The 17,122-nt window shown below is 42.3% G+C and overlaps 2 protein-coding genes and 1 pseudogene across 3 annotated transcripts in view; all 3 read right to left on the reverse strand.

The window, feature by feature from the left end:
* MAB21L3 (mab-21 like 3) overlaps window positions 1–3,903 on the reverse strand; it is a 69,125-nt gene extending 65,222 nt beyond the window's left edge. The window contains exon 1 of the mRNA XM_032420833.1: window positions 3,846–3,903. The gene's annotated coding sequence lies outside the window, so the exon portion shown is untranslated. The remainder of the gene's footprint in view (window positions 1–3,845) is intronic.
* The window catches only part of SLC22A15 (solute carrier family 22 member 15), a 74,440-nt gene continuing 59,242 nt past the window's right edge, over window positions 1,925–17,122 (reverse strand). For both annotated transcript variants that reach the window (XM_032420820.1, XM_032420813.1), the window contains 4 exons: window positions 9,761–9,881; window positions 8,226–8,298; window positions 5,253–5,441; window positions 1,925–4,715 (listed from right to left, as the gene is read on the reverse strand). In XM_032420820.1, coding sequence (XP_032276711.1) covers window positions 4,629–4,715; window positions 5,253–5,441; window positions 8,226–8,298; window positions 9,761–9,881 — 470 coding nt within the window. In that variant the 3' untranslated portion in view covers window positions 1,925–4,628. The remainder of the gene's footprint in view (window positions 4,716–5,252; window positions 5,442–8,225; window positions 8,299–9,760; window positions 9,882–17,122) is intronic.
* Window positions 15,737–16,602, reverse strand: LOC116641283 (annotated as a pseudogene).

The raw sequence follows: 17,122 nt of genomic DNA on the forward strand, positions 1-17,122 counted from the left end.
CTCTTAATTTTCAGGATTGTCTTGAGTTTTTTTGGATCTTTACTTTTCCATACGAATACTAGAATTATTTTGCTAGGTTCTATGTTAAAATCTTGTTCTATCTAGGTTCTATCTTGTTCAATCTACGTTCTACCTAAAATCTTGTTAAAATTTTAATCGATGTTGCCCCTGTCAATGTTGCTGCTGAAACTGCCTCAGCAAAACCAAATGCCTCTGTCAGCGTGGACCCCAGCTGAAAAAAAACGACACATCACAAGTATGGCATCCACATCACTCCCACCTTCCAAATTCCAGCTGTATCTGACTGATAGGACACTAAATCACACCCAGAAGCCTAGCTGCAAGAGACTTTGGGAAATGTACATTTTAGCTTTAAAGACTTTGCAGTACAGAGTAGTGAACAATGGACTTCACAGTATGGGTATTAGTGGGTTATGAAATCAATTTAGTGGGTCACAAATGGTATTTAAAAAAATGAAATAGAACAGAATATAAGTTATCAGTGTGCCTAGCAAGAATAAGTATTGTTTCAAAGAAGTTTTATATATATATATAGTTTTATATATTTGTAAAATTTTATTTATATTTATATATATTCATAAATCTTTATTTATATATATAAAACTTCGATGAAACAATACTTATTCTTCTTTTTTTTTTTTTAGATTTTATTTATTTATCTGAGAGAGAGAGACACAGTGAGAGAGGAAACACAAGCAGGGGGAGTGGGAGAGGGAGAAGCAGGCTCTCCGCTGAGCAGGGAGCCCGATGTGGGGCTCTATCCCAGGACCCCGGGACCATGACCTGAGCCGAAGGCAGACGCTTAACGACTGAGCCACCCAGGCGCCCTTATTCTTTTTTTTTAAGTAGTCTTTCCACCCAAAGTTCAACTCGAGGGGCGCCTGGGTGGCATCGATTTCAACAATGCATCATCATCTTTGCATTTTTCTCTAAAAATATTTTTTTTTTTTGAAAGATTTTATTTTTTTTTATTTGACAGAGAGAGACACAGCGAGAGAGGGAACACAAGCAGGGGGAGTGGGAGAGGGAGAAGCAGGCTTCTCACCGAGCAGGGAGCCCGATGTGGGGCTTGAACCCAGGGCCCTGGGATCATGACCTGAGCCGAAGGCAGACACTTAACGACTGAGCCACCCAGGCGCCCCTCTAAAAATATTTTTATAGTTACCTATTGTGCCATGACTCCCTAACTTTGCTACAGCCCCTGTCCCACATACCATCCATAATTTCTAGCAGATTCTATATTTGCCCAGTTTGTCAAAGATGCTTCCATACATCCTAACACATTCTTTAAGAACAACAAATGTCTATGCTTTGTGATTCTTTATTAAATTAATAAGAAGCCAAAATACCTGCACTTTAATTAAAAAATTCTCTATAGATAACTTTCCAATCTCAGAACCAATGATCTAATAAGAATTTGTAATGGAAGAGTAAGTCCTATTGGAAAGCTGTATTTTAATTCTGATATGCAGGTGCCTGGGTGACTCAGTTGATTAAGCGTCTCCCTTCAGCTCAGGTCATGGGATCGAGCCCCCATTGGGCTCCACGCTCAGCAGGGAGTCTGCTTCTCCCTCTCCCTCTGCCTCTCCTCCGCCCCCCCACCGCTCGCTTTTGTGTGCTCTCTCTCAAGTAGATAAATAAAATCTTGAAAAAGATAGTAATTCTGATATGCTAGTGACAATTATTTCAATGTTTTTGTTAAGAATATAAATCTACTGGGTGCCTGGGTGGCTCAGTCGGTTAAGCGTCTGCCTTCAGTTCAGGTCATGATCCCGGGTTCCTGGATTGAGTCCCACATCAGGCTCCCGGCTCAGTGGGGAGCCTGCCTCTCCCTCTCCCTCTGCTGCTCCCCCTGCTGTGCTTTCTCACTCTGTCAAATAAATAAATAAAATCTTAGAAAAAAAAAAGAATATAAATCTACTAACATACCTTCATCAATTTGACCTCCACAAAAATACCTGCCCAGATTATATTCACTTAAGCAGTGCCTCAGAAACTTTCATTTGCTTCTTATTTGTTGTATTTTATTTGCTTATTTTTAAATACTAAAGAATGTCTATATTGCTTGAAAGCAGCCAAATGACAAATATTGCATTTTCAATGGGCACTGGTTTTAACTCACCAAATCAGGAAACTACAACACTGTTTCTTTTAACATATTGGTACCAAGGTTCTGGACAAGCTGTTCTAAGACCTTTGACCCTAGAAACTGGGGGTTTCTTATGTGTCTTACATTTTTCTTGCTATTTTTGAGGAGAAATTTAGTTTTGAATAAAAAAAGATGCTTTTTACAAATCATTTGTACAAATTATGTTCCCTGTAAATTAAAAGCTTTCCAGTCATTTAATCAGTGCAAATATACACACGTACACGTTCTCTATAATCACTATTCTTCAACATTTAATATCAAAAGGAAAAAAATCTCTTTATAAAAGGTGGTAGAACGAAAAAACAGTAAATATTAAACTTCACCAAAGGACCATCTAGAAAGAAACAATGACCTTATCAGTGACACACTGACTCGAGCAGTTGGTAGCCTGCCTGGCCTTATTAGGCAACATGTATAACCCCCTTCCCTTTTTCCACCCCACAGCTGGGGAAGCAGGAGACCCAGGGATAGAACTATTTATTTAGCCAGAGGCAGAGGGAACCCCAGTGCCAACAGAGAGATGGATTCCCAACTGGTCTTCAGTTAGAAAGAAGCCATCACACTGGTTGCCTCTGGGTGTTGGGCCTATGGGTGATAGATATTTTAACTTCTAGTTTCCAAATTTTCTATAATGGGACGTATTACTCTCATAATGCAAAGAGTGCTCTAACTGACCAAAGAGCACATATATGCTAGTTCAGTGTTTTATTTTTAATGCCCAACAACTAAGAAGACCTTCTCAGTGTCCTTGTAAGTTCCTCCTCTCTTCCTCTCCTGGTCGGGGGCAGGGTGTCCATCTGCCAGAGATAGACAAGCAGGATTCCACAGTTTGGGGGTTTGGGTTGCATTTGCCTGGGATTTATAAAAATGGTACTACAAGGAGTTCCACAGTTTTCTTGATGGTTAGAAACAGTAATATTTATTAAATCCTTATTGTGTCTAGGCCCATATTCTTCTGGGCATAGCAGGGAGAAACAAACAGCAGGAGAGATGGCCCTTATTTATGAAGAGCTCAAAATATCATCAAGGGCATAAAAGACATAAAAATACTTTAACAAATACAAAGGTACAGACTGATAAGAGTGCAAACCAAGAGGTTAGCATGGAAGAGGACGGGAAAGTGTCAGAGCCAACTGGGGGTGATGCCTCCAAGATTTCCAGAAGCAGGCCCCATGACATCTTCTCTTTACCTCCAATGCAACTTCTCTTTCTCCCAGAGTTAGTAAAATGGAAATTCTGAAGACACAGAAATGTTCCTTGTTGGGAAAGCAGCCTAAGGCCATATTGCACAAACTTGTTGATTCCAGGGTAATACTCCTACTTGAGATAGCATTCAAGTTTCAAGGGAAACAGGTATTTCCAGCATATGATTTTAGAAAACTTAAGTGTGACAGACTTATTTGAAAGTTGGCAGTACTTCATGAAAAAAACCACATTTCCTATGAAATTACTTGCTTTTCACTCTGACTACAGAGGCAGGGACTGATCTAGGATCAGAAGTGTTCAAGTTAATGGTTGCCCAAGTGCCTCATTGCACAACGCCGAAAACAGAACAAACAAAAACCCGTGACAGATCATTTTCTTTTCTTCCTTATAAAAGCTGCCCCCTTTCAAGTGCCCAACATGACTGTCACTCTGCAACTGCCCTCCGCCTTCACAAAGCTTCATTCCTTACCGAGCACGGTTCTGAAGTGAGTGCTGGTACTGGAATCTGAGATGGACCAGTTTCTGGAGACGCACGCAGGTCTGAACTGTCAAAGGGAGTGGACAGGGAACTGCAGCCACACCTCGGGCTCTCAGAAAATCGCTTCAGTACAGTTGGCTTTTCCTAGGCGATCGTCTGTGGGACTCAAGGCACGAGGAGCTCAAGCCAACCCTGAGCTTGGGAAGCAAGGGGTGGACAGTTGGGGTAAAGCTGGAGGCCTTGGGCCACATACAATCACCTCTCAGCGCTTTTCCTCTGGTAAAAAACTGGAATGCGAACAACAGCCGGCCTCAAGAGATTCCTGGTGAGGCATAGATGATGGGGGTAGATGTCAAATATGGTATTAGGATGAAATCTTAAGGATGGGTTATCTTATCCCACTAACGAGGTGAGAAGGAATTTTACATGTCTGCCTTTAGGTCATGATCAAGGATAAGCAACACAGTCAGACTTCCAGAAACAAATTAGCTTTCCACTCTGGCATGCGGATTTGAGCTATCTGGCCAGAAGTCATGGTTCGGAAATAAACCTGAATTGTGGACTAACGAACGACTGTTCCCTCAGTACCGTGATGTCCTCACTCATGAAATCTCTTCTCCACCGTCCTTTGTGCCTGAAAAAAAATGAGCCCATGCTGAGGACCTTCCATGCATGTTCAAGCCTGTGCTTCTACAACTCTTATGTTTCCTGGAAAAGCCTGCCTTTGCCAGAGGCAAGGAGATCATCTGCTTGTGAGGGGGGAGCCGGGGCTCTTCACTTAATCATCTGGGTTTCTTCATCTGCATCGAAAAACTCCTCTTCCTCACTCTCACTGCCTAAAGTGTTGTCCTTGTCCGCAGACTGAAAGGGGAAAGGAGAACCAGAATGGTCACATGACGCCATGACATTTCTAAAATGAACATTATGAGCTAGCACTCAACCCACAAATGCATTTTTATGACATCTCCCCTAGATTTCACCCTAAAGTGTTCTACGAAAGTGAATGAATCACTGGCCACCTTCATTTCTCTAAAAAACCAGTTGCTATTAATCCCACACCTCTGTTTTCCAACAGTTTTGCTTGGTTTTATTAAATCTAACCAGAACATTCTTCTGCCGCCCCCCAAACTATCATCATCCCAAGAGGTACATCTGAAAGATTAAGAAGACTATGAAGACTGGGGCGCCTGGGTGGCTCAGTCGTTAAGCATCTACCTTTGGCTCAGGTCATAATCCCAGAGTCTTGGGATGGAGTCCCACATCGGGCTCCCTGCTCCACGGGAGGCCTGCTTCTCCCTCTCCCCCTGCTTGTGTTCCCTCTCTGGCTGTGTCTCTCTGTCAAATAAATAAATAAAATCTTAAAAAAAGAAAAAGAAGACTATGAAGACTATGCCATACCTGTGGCGGATCCAAGGTCTGTAAAGATAATGCTTCCTCCCCCAGCCTCCGATATGAATACACCTGAAGGTCGGAAAATGTCTCTAGCAATGGGCTGTTAAGGGTTTCCGGCAATAATAAACTCAGGAGGCCCGAAGTCAGGCCGGTGGCTCCAAAGACAATGAAGGGTAAAGACCACTGCACGTATCTCTGTGGGGGCAGGGAGTAGAACAAAAACATACAAAAACTCGGTATCCATTTCCCAGCACGTGACATCAGCAGTCTTATGTCCGAGGCATGGCCATGTTTACTATTCCCACTAGCATACACAATAAGCCACTTCCTTCCCCATGGAGAGTTACTCTGGAAAATCATGGAGTGGTTGCTCAGGCACGCAGAAGCGGGAGTGAGTACACAGAGAGGTGGCAGAGGTATGTGGATCGGATCGGAAGAAGGGGGGTGGGTACTGCTTTCACTGCAGGCAACTCGCTTAGAACACAGGGATCTCCACATACTCTTCGCTTGGGAGACACCTCAAATACTCGCTCACCATAAACTTTAAAGTTCTCCACACTGGAATCAGCCAATCAGTATGCTCGCTGATTCACGTAGTACTGAGTGAGGGACAGGCAGGGCTAGTAGGGAGAGATAGGGAGGGGGCTCCCGTGATCAGGCTCACAGAAATCCCCAAAATGTGGAGGTGTAAGGAAACCAGAGATAAGGGAACACACCAGACCGCCCTTCCCTAGGTGTCGGAGGAGGGGGGGTCTTTTTTTATGACAGTCACCTGGGACCAACAGAGAATAACCAGACCCTAAAAAAAGTAAGCCATTAAAGATGTTATCACTAGTCCTTACACAAAAGTGCTATCAGTAGAGAAATTAAAAAGATTTAAGTTCCCTGGTTAGCTTTCAATAAAAGACCAATCCTAAAAAAGCCCTCAGGGGCGATCCTGTTGGGGCCCCTCTCACTGCTGAGAGCTTTTTTATTGTATCCTTGCTTAATAAAAACTCTATCCCTTTCCTCACTCTCCTTTGTCCGGGAGATTCATTCTTTAACTCCATGAGACAAGAACCTCGCTCTCCCGCTTCAGCAACATGCCCGGAGGACGGGGTTAAAGTTACGAACACCCCAAAAAGAAAAAGAAAACCCTAAAGAACCCTAGCACATCTGTGTGATTTGGAAACTACCTGAACACGGTGATACAGCTTTGCTTCAGAGATCCAACAGACATTCTCAGGAAAATTTACAGTTTCTTGAAAAACAAACTGGCTCAAAGATAATGACACAGAAAACTGTGTTGCTCTCGAGCCACTGGGGTGTTACTCTGGGGCCTTTCTGAGCTGATCAACATTCTTGAATTCCTGTATAGGAGTTGCTTAGCTTTATGCTTTTCTCTTTGGGGCTTCCAAATTGTGTGGATAGGACCACTACTAGTTAGGATACCCTCTGCCTGATTTTTCAGAAGTAAAAAGATGATGGACAAAGTGGGACGAGGGATGGAGGTGGGAGGGGAGAATCTCACTTCTGGAGCCCACATGCAAACACAGGTCCAACACTGTGGGTGTGCTGCTGGATCAAGGGGGACACAACACTCTCATCTCTTCTCAACTGAGCAGGAATAGAGGCATAGTGCTAGGTATTCTAATGTTCTAGGACAGCCATCGAGATTCGGAGATCTTTAGAGATAAACCCTTAATGTCCACACACTTTGCAGAATGGAACTAATTTATATTAGAGAAATGGTCTTATAGTGTAAAATTAAGCACGAAACATGGAAAGAGATACTCATGAAAAGGAAGTATACTGCAAGTCAAAGACAGACGGACGGACGGATGGAAGGAAGGAAGGAAAAGAAAGGAAAGGAAAGGGGAAGGAAGGAAGGAAGGAAGGAAGGAAGGAAGGAAGGAAGGAAGGAAAGAAAGGAAAGAAGAAAGAAAGAAAAAGGAAGAAAGAAAGAAAAGGCCACAGTGGCATTTCAGAGACATCCTCCTGTACTAGTGAGACAGGGAAACCAAAGGGACGCTATGAGAGAAAAAGCTGGTTTTCCCTTTGCTGCTTTTCCTGCTTCTCCTCTTGCTAGGACCTGCACTCCCAGCCCACTTTACACATGCTTTGTAACGCAAATCGCATAGAGGTCCTTCTTGTAAGAGGCCAGGACTTAATGATTTCTCTAGAATAGATAACATCTAAGGAAGGACCAGGTGACAATAACCAGGTGAAGCTATCATATGCGCATTCCAGACCACTGGAGACATTCTAGACATCTCCACGCCAAGACACCTTGGCTCCAAGGAATAACACCGGGGCCCTTGTCTTTGTCCTAACCCGTTCCTGGATGCCTGGATGCCTGAGAGGACACGTACACCAGACCACTCCCAACCCCATGGACAAAGATGAGACTCCTTCCTTTCCTTTCTGAGCCTCCCAGACCTGCCATTAGGTCTACCCCCTTTCTTTTGACTATGACATTTAGGAAACGCTAAAAACTTTTAATAGACACACTGCTAGGCATGTTTCTCTTCTAATTTTCTTGCGTAAGTGGTGTGCCTTTGGGCAAGTTACCTAACCTGCTTCTGCTGATTTCTCATCTTTAATAGAGGGCAACAACCATGCCCACCTCACATGGTTCTTGTGAAGCTTACTCGAGATGATATGTGTTGAAGTGCTCAACATGGAGCCCCAGCACACTGCAGAAGCTTAATAAATATTCACTGACTGGCTAACTGATGAATGGAGATAGGAAGGGGCACACTGGCATTAGCTAACTCTCCAGTGAATGCAGATAAGCAAACACGCGGAGCCTCGGGGGTAAGAGCATCCTGGGTCCAAGCCCATCTGCCCTGAGGGATATGTAATCTAAAAGATACAAGGTTCCCACACGGGGCAGGCTGATCTTAAGTGGCAACTGTTCATTACCACCTTCTACTCAAAGGCACAAGCATTTCCAAAGCAGAGAATCCAGAAAAACAAAACTAGGAGGTACAAACCAACCAGTGAGGGGATGAAGGGGGCAATAATCCCACCAACTCGGGAGAACATAGAACAAGTTCCAAGCCCAACGTTCCTGAAAGGCATAAAAAGGGGGGAAAAAATCAGTAAGTTCTGGCAGGGGCGGGGGAGGGGGGGAGTGTAAAGACCCTGTGGGACAATGGGCCTGTAATAATAAATCCCAAGGTGGAGCAAGCATGAGCAGTGCTGCCTGCTAGAACATTCTGAGCTCCTGGAAATGTCCTATAACCACACTGTCCAATGTAGAAGCCTCTAGACAGCTATTAGCACTCGAAATGGGGCTAGTGAGAACGAGGAACTGGGTTTTTCATTTGCTTCATTTTAATTAGTTTAAATTTAAATAGCCACATGAGGCTAGTAACTCCCATACTGGACAGTGCAGTTATTATAGAGGATGGTTGTAGAAATGACCATGCGAATGTTTCTTGTCAAATGTTCTTACGGGTTTTTGTGTGAGGTTTCCTATGAATTGATATACCCATGAAGAGCCAGGCCTTTATGATCTGAGAAGTCTGCCCATTTATTTAAATTCAACAAATTGATGATTCAAGGGTCAGGCGTATGACTAGGAATTGAGCACATATTCTCAGGAGACCAGGAACGTGACCTACGTGAGGAGTACGGACATGCAAGAGGTGAGAGGGGGCGGGAATGAGAGCGGTTACAGGGGGGGTGGCCACGCAGCACCCTCTCACCCCAGCCTAATTGTCAGCAATGGCAAAATGGTCATCCTGGCATCACAGCTCGCAGCCAGAGAAAACAGGTCAGAGGAATAATTAGGAAATGACCAGCCAATCACAGACAGCCTGGGAAAAACTGGAGGAAAAGGGACTTAAAATTAATAGGCAGAAAGAATCATTCAGTTTGCACGGATGAGGGAAACATTTGGAATGATCTCTGCAAAGCCTGGGGAAGTGCTGAGCCAGGGAGCTCCTGCCCGGCCCTCAGAGGCAGTTCTAAGAAGACTGAGCTTCATCCCTGCCCTTCCCATCTTGTTTTCAGACTTATTTTATGAGGGGAAACTTCAGAGTATGTTCTTTTTGATAGGAGCATGTCCTCCTCATTAGAAACCACATTTAACAACTAATATGGAAACCTCATCATCACTTCTAAGTGTAATTATCTTTTTAACAATGTGTATATTCTGAATGAAAATGTAGGTCCTGTGAGAACAGGGACCTAGTCCCCTTGCCTGACGTGTGCCTGACACAGGATGGGTGACTGAATAAATCCAATCCGCTGAAATCAAGATGGCATCCGAGCACTCTTTGGGTGATGGGATGTGTTCAGTGTAGAGGACTTCCCTCATGATTTACACAAGGGAATTCAGCCCAAAATACAGCTACGTTTTCCTCAGCCAAGTGGGCCGAGTGTGGTCTACACAGGCAGTGTCTGGGCTTAGGACTGCTTGCTGAATCGTTGCTGGCCCACACTAACTATGGTCCCGGTGAAATGAGAACCATCCCTCTGCCGCTGCAAGTGTCTACAGCAAAACATGCAGGATGTGTGAGGCGCACCTGATGACTGTGGGGTACAGCTCAGAGGTGTAGATGTACACCACGTTAAAGGCCGCGCTGATCGTCAGCTTCCCGAGCAGAGACAAGGAATGGCTGTTCACCACGGCAAACACACCTGTGTCTGAGGAGGACAAGGGTAACACTGTGAGGTCCTTCAGGGAGAAAAACACCTTTAAATGACTCACTGAATTCTGAAGGAGCCAGAGGCATGAATAGTGATCTCAAATGGTGAGGAGGTAGTGTCATGGAATACACATTCAGAAGGTTCAGTGAGCGCACACAACACACCGGTGTCTTGGCTAGCCCTCCGACATCTTCCACAGTGGTGGTCATTGTGGGTGATTAAACTCGCTTCCTCCTCAGTGACAGAGCTCTTGGAAAACTGTCCTGTAGTAAAGCAAGCTTCATGGGGATGGTAAGTCTCATCCACCATGGGGCCTCTCCTTCCCAACCTCATTCAACAACCAGTGATGTGAAATGGTGGTTAGCATGACAAGCTCTGGCGCGTTCGGGCACTAAGTCTGACGGATGTAAGAGGCAGAGGGGAGGTCCAGGAAAACGACTCTCTTCAGTGTGTGTTTCTTAGTGTTCCATTGGAAGATAAGGAATAATCCCGCTAAATGACTACCAGAGGGTATAAATCATTAATGTTCTTTAAAGAACGAGACTCTAAATATGGAACTACTTTTAATCTTTCTTCCTGCCCAACTTCTTACTTGAACTACTAATCACTAATGATATTTCAGTTTCTTAATGTTATGTCTTTACATAAAATGCAAAAATACAGATTATGGCAGTTCATTTTCCTATCAAAAATACTATCAATTATCCCATGGTTCTTTCCTTTATTAACATTTTTCTCCCTGGGATCTTGCAATGCAATTACTCCCTTTCAAACATATTTAACCTCTCCCTTCAATAACCCACTCGACTCTGCTTTCAAAATAACAATTTCTCCTTCTAAGGAAAAAAATCTCATTGACTCTGTGGTACTTTCCCCCTTGACTAGCAGACATCTTCAATGAGGGACCAATCCTCCATTTCCCCAAATACACCTGCCCTGTAGCTCACTACAATCTGGCTTCCGATAGCATGTTCTCCTCAAAGTCCTACTCTTGAAGGTCAACAGCGAGGTCCTAATCGCCAAAGTAATTGCCTCTCATTCTCCTTGACATTTCTGCCAAATAGAATACGCTTGTCCCCTTCCTTGCGGCTGCTTGCTTGGCTCATAGAAACCACTCTTCCCTTAAATAACTCAAAAGCAATATCCTTTCCTTCCTTTGACCTCCACTGTGCCTATTCCCTAATCCATTCAACTGGCACGCTTCAGACACACTCCTGGAGCTGCTTCCTTTTCTATCTTGTCTGCCCCAAATACATTTCGAGTTACTTCAGGCTAAGGCTGGTATCCCGTTTGTATCTGTGCCCCGCACACCATCTCCCACAGGACAATCCTCCGCGGTGCTTGCTAAATATTTGTTGAACAAATAAGTAGAAGGACTACAATAGGGATTAATTTAGTGAAAAGAATCGGTGTTAATGCTCTCTCAACTTCTAAGGAGGGGGGCATTTAAATACTCCACCCTAAAGTATGCTTCAGCTTCCCTGCTTGACTATGAAATAAATCTTCTTCTACTTTAAAGATGGTGTCCCAAACACAGTGGCCCAGACACTGCCAAACCCGACCATCTGGGGCTTTCTCCTCTTCTGCCAGGCTATTTGGAAGAAGATGCTAGCTCTTTTAAGTACTGAATATATTATTTTAAGCCATGAGTGCTTCCGGAAAAAGAACTCTGCCTTTCGGCGTTTACCCCAAGATATATGTCTGCACTTGAGATCTAACAATCTCTTCCATTAAACCAATAACAAGGGCAATTCTTCAATTATTTTCCAGAAAACTCGGTGTGTCAGGAAAAGGTATTTGGTAGCCTCGAAGCAAACAGGAATATGCACATTTGCTTTACTGCAGATGATCTCTGGGGCTGTTTTCAACCCGTACGGGATGGCATCTTTCAGAACTGTATAGTGACGCTCTATAACATCTTTAACAACAGGTTAGGGGATTGCTGTCCTGAAAATTGAATTCAAATGGCATGCCACAGAAGGCTTTTATCCAAACATCCACAAGATCCAAAGCTGGAAGAAGCCTTTCACGTGAAGCTCAGGACGGTTCCAGCTGGAAGCCCTTTGGGGAGCGAGGCTCCAGCCGTGTACCCACAGAGCACTCCCATCGGCCTAACACCTCATCAGATGCTTGAAACTTCTCCCCTGCATTCCTGACAATGGAGTCTGCAGTCACCACTTGAACCTTGCGGAATCCACCTATCCCCAAGTAGTCCATGTCAATTCAGACAGTTCTGTTTATTAGAAAATTATTTCTTATCCTTTCTGGGGCTCCTGCCTGGGGAGCTGTTGGGCTGTTGGTCATCCTGAGTCAATGTTCAGGAGTGCTTTGCAGCCACTGGGCTGGTTCCTTTGATTCCTGACTTTGGCTCTTTATCTGAAAATAAAATCAGATATTACTGGCTATTACTAGCAAAAGTCCGAAGTGACTGTTTAAAAAAAAAAAGTAATTTAAAAAGGAAAACTAGGGGCGCCTGGGTGGCTCATTAGGTTGAGGGTCTGCCTTTGGCTTAGGTCATAATCCCAGGGTCCTGGGATTCAGCCCTGTTTCAGGTTCTCTGCTCAGTGGGGAGTCTGCTTCTCCCTCTGCCCCCCACCTCGCCAATTTGTGCTCTCTTCCTCTGCCTGCCGCTCTGCCTTCTTGTGCTCTGCCCCCCGTCAAATGAATGAATGAATGAATGAATGAATGAATAAATAAATAAATAAACTAAAATCTTAAAAAAAAAAAGGAAAACTAAACTCAATTATCTTTGAAGGGAAGAAAAAGATAATTCTCAAAACACTTGTACCCTTCAAAGCACTAAATTCAAGAGGTTATAAGTTTATTCCAATGATGAAGCTGTAAGGACATCATTTTTGGTACTAGCTATCTAGAAGTTTTCTCAGAGCCCATCTGAGGGTGCCAGAACAAAAAATCTCAGTATGTTATAGTCACATTTCACTGACCCCAAATAGTAAAAATTCAACTTAATCAACTACTTCATTCACTGGGTGATTATGGCAAATTTTTGATTTCTCATGCATTTTTAATACAGCAGTATGCCCTCTGCTGTGATACACAGGTGGGCAAAAAAACCTACCATTCATTTGCTTCCCCCCTTTTTTAAAAGAAAAATACCATATATGCACAAAGTTCTGTCACTATAGTTTCACCATTTCCAAAATTTCACATGAATGATATAATTCAGTTTGTAGACTTTTGTCTCTGGCTTCTTTTAGTTAGCATGAATGCTTTTGAAATTTATCCATGTTATTGTGTGTTATCAGCAGGTCACAGTTCAATCCTTTTTTTGTTGTTGTTGTTGAGCAATATTTCATTGTACGAATATGTCACAATTTGTTTATCCATTCCTCAGCCGATGGATATTTGGGTTCCTTCCAGTTTTGGGCTATTATTAATAAAGCTACTATGAACATTTGCATCAAAGTCTTTGTGTACATCTGTGTTCCTGCTTCCCTTGGGTAAAGGTGAGTCATATGGCAAGTGTATGTCTCCCTTTTAAATAAGCTGCTAATGTTTTTCAAAGGGTCTGTACCATTTTACATTTCTATCAGTGGGATATAAGAGTTCCAGTTCTTCCTTATCATTGCCAATGATGATATGGTTGGTCTTTTTAATTTCAGCCATTCTATTTTTTTTTTTAGACTTTATGTATTTGAGAGAGAGAAAGAGAGCACGAGCAGGGAGAAAGGACAGAGGGAGAAGCAGACTCCCCATTGAGCAGGGAGCCCGACATGGGACTTGATCCTAGGACCCCGGGATCATGACCTGAGCCCAAGGCAGGCACTTAACTGACTGAGCCACCCAGGCACCCTAATTTTAGCCATTCTAATAGGTGCACAGTGGTATATCTCCACTGTGGTTTTGATTTCCATTTCCCTAATGTTAAATAATTGAACATCTTTTCCCATGCTTATTGACCATTTTCTTATCCCTTTGGAGAAGTGTCTGTTCAAATCTTCTGCCCATGTTTTTTTCTCATTATTAAGCTGCAAGAGTCCATTCTATATTCTGGGTACAAGTCCTTTATCAGGTATATGTTTTGCAATTATTTTTCTCAGTCTGTGCCTTGCTTTTCATTTCTTTAATTATGTCTTTCAAAAAGCTAAAGTTTTTAATTTTGAAGCCTAAGTAATGAATTTTTTTCGCTTTGTGCTTTTTTGTGTCCTATTTAAGAAATCTTTGCCTAAACCGAAATCACTAAGATTTTTCTCTTACATTCTCTTATAGAGCTTCTATAGTTTTAGCCTTTACAACTGAGTCTCCCATTCATTTCGAGCTAATTACTACATATGACACGACATGCAAGTTGAAGTTAAATTGTTTGCACATGGACATCCAATTATCCCAGCACCAATTGTTGAAAGATTCTTTTCCTCATTGAGCTGACTTGTCATCTTTGCTAAAAATCAATTGACTGTGTGCATTTTTCTCTATGTATATTATAATATAAAACATTTTTAAAAGGTGATCAAAATCTCAGGCCCCCTCAAAAAATAAAATAAAAATCAACTGACCATATGTGTGGGTTTATTTCATACTAAATTCTATTCTATTATCTATATATCCATTCCTATCTGCCAATATCATACTATCCTGATTAATGTAACTTTGTAGTAAGTTTTAAAATCAGGTAAGTCCTCCAACTTTATTTTTCTTGATAAAAGTTATTTTGGATATTCTAGATCCTTTACATCTCCATAAAAATTTTGGTATTAACTTGTCAATATCTGTCCACAAAAAAAAAGTCTGTTGGAAATTTTACTGGGATTGAGTGTGCTGAAGGGAGACTGATTTGGGGGAGAACTGATGCCTTAAATAAGATCTTTTACCCTGAGCATGGTAACCTCTTCATTTATTTTATTATTATTATTACCACCAGTTCCTTTATTTAGTCTCTTCTTTGATTTTCTCTCATCAATGTTTTATATTTTATAGTTTTCTACAGGTCTTAAAACATATTTTGTAAAATTTATCCCTAAATATATCACATTTTAATTTTATTATAAATGGTATTATTTCCTTTCAATTTTAAATTGTTGCTAATATATAGAAATAAAATTGTGTCATATGACTCTGTGAAACTCATTTATTAATTTAGTAGATTTTTTTGTATATTCCCTAGGATTTTCTATGGACACAAGCAAGTAGTCTCGTGAATAAAGACAGTTTTACTTCTTCCTTTCCAATTGGGATCCCTTTAATTTCTTTGTATTGCCTTATCCTTTTCACTAGTAATTTCTGTACGCTGCTCCATAGAAGTGGTAAGAATGGACATCCTTGCCTTTGTCCTGATCTTAGGGAGCAAGTATTTAATTTTTTACCATTAAATGTGATGTTAGCTGTCGGTTTCCCCTTGATGCCCTTTATCAACTACTTCTAGTTGCTGATGGTTTTTGTAAGGAAGGGATATTGAATTCTCACAAGTGCTTTTTTGACTTGTATTGAAATGATCATATGATTTTTTTTCCTTTCGGCTTTTTAAAATGGTGAATAACACTGATTAGCTTTTGAATATCAGACTAATCCTACATTGGTAGCATACACCCTGCTTGGTCAATTTGCTAATATTTAGTTCAGGATTTTTGCATCTATACTGATCTGTAGTTTTCGTGTAAAGTCTTTGTTTGGTTTTAGTATCAGGGTAATTGGCTGGCCTCACAAATGAGGTTAGGAGAGTATTCCTTCTTCTTGTGTTTTCTGGAAGAATGTATAGAATGGCTGTTATTTCTTTCTTAAGTGTTTGGGGGAATTCACCAGTGAAGCCATCTGGGCCTGGAATTCTCTTGTAAGAATGTTTTTACCGACAGATTAAATTTCTTGAATGTATAGGTCTATTCAGGTTATCTGTGTTTTTTTTTTTTTTTTTTTTTTTTTTTGTGGTTTGGGTTTTATTTCATCATCATAAACTGAACTCTGCAATCCAGCTAGACCTGGGGATAAGGAACCATGGAGCCCGCAGAACTGCAGCAAGAGCAGAGAGATTCTGGGGTATTTCAAGCAGGTGGGGATGGAGGGGTGCTCTCCCAAGCTACAGAAGGAATGGTCTGGTAGTTAAGATAAAACACAAGTCAGATTTATTAGATCTGTCCACAGTCAGCAATGGTGATCTTCTTGCTGGTCTTGCCGTTCCTGGACCCAAAGCGCTCCATGGCCTCCATGATGTTCATGCCTTCTTTGACCTTGCGGAAGACCACACGCTTGCCATCCAACCACTAGGTCTTGGCAGTGCAGATGAAGAACTGGGAACCGTTCGTGTTGGGTCCAGCGTTGGTCATGGAAAGGATGCCAGGAACCGTGTGCTTCAGGATGAAATTCTCATCATCAAACTTCTCCCCATAGATGGACTTGCCTCCAGTGCCGTTATGGCGTGTGAAGTCCCCCCCCACCCCCCGCCCTGGCACATAAATCCCAGAATAATCCTGTGAAAGCAGGAACCTTTATAACCAAATCCTTTCTCCCCAGTGCTCAGGGCATGGAAGTTCTCTGCTGTCTTTGGAACTTTGTCTGCAAACAGCTCGAAGGAGACGTGGCCCAAGGGCTCGCTGTCCACGGCGATGTCGAAGAACACAGTGGGGTTGACCACGGCTGGGCGGCGAGGGCGGCTCCGGGGCAGTGGTGTCTGCAAGGCCAGGTTATCTGCATTTTTGAGTATACTTTGGCAGCTTGTATCTTTCAAGGAATTGATCCATTTTGCCCAAGCTGAATTTACTGGCATAAAAATGTTCACAATATTCCCTTATAAAAGCTGACAGGTTCTATAGGTTCCCCTCTTTCATTCCTGATATTGGTAATGTGTGTCTTTTCTCTTTTTCCTATATTAATTTGGTGAGTGGTTTATTGATTTTATTGATCTCAACAGCCAACTTTTGGTTTCATTGGTTTTTCCCCTAGTATTTTGCTATTTTATTTCACTGATTTTTGCTCTTATTATTTGCTTCCTTGTCCTTGCTTTGTGCTTAATTTGTCATTTTTCTTAAGTTTGTCTTCTATTTTCTTAGGAAAGAAGCTGAGATCATTAATTTGAAAACACCTTTTTCTGACACATTTTCAATTCAATTTTTCTCTAAGCACTGCTTTATTGCATCCCACAAACTTTGATATGTTATACTTTAATTATTGTTTAATTAAAAATATTTTCGGTGCACCTGGGTGGCTCAGTCAGTTAAGCTGCTGCCTTTGGCTCAGGTCATGATCCTGGGGTCCTGGGATGGAGCCCTACATTGGGCTTTCTGCTC

This window comes from Phoca vitulina, unplaced genomic scaffold, assembly GCF_004348235.1.
Source record: "Phoca vitulina isolate PV1807 unplaced genomic scaffold, GSC_HSeal_1.0 scaffold2, whole genome shotgun sequence".
Lineage (NCBI taxonomy): Eukaryota > Metazoa > Chordata > Mammalia > Carnivora > Phocidae > Phoca > Phoca vitulina.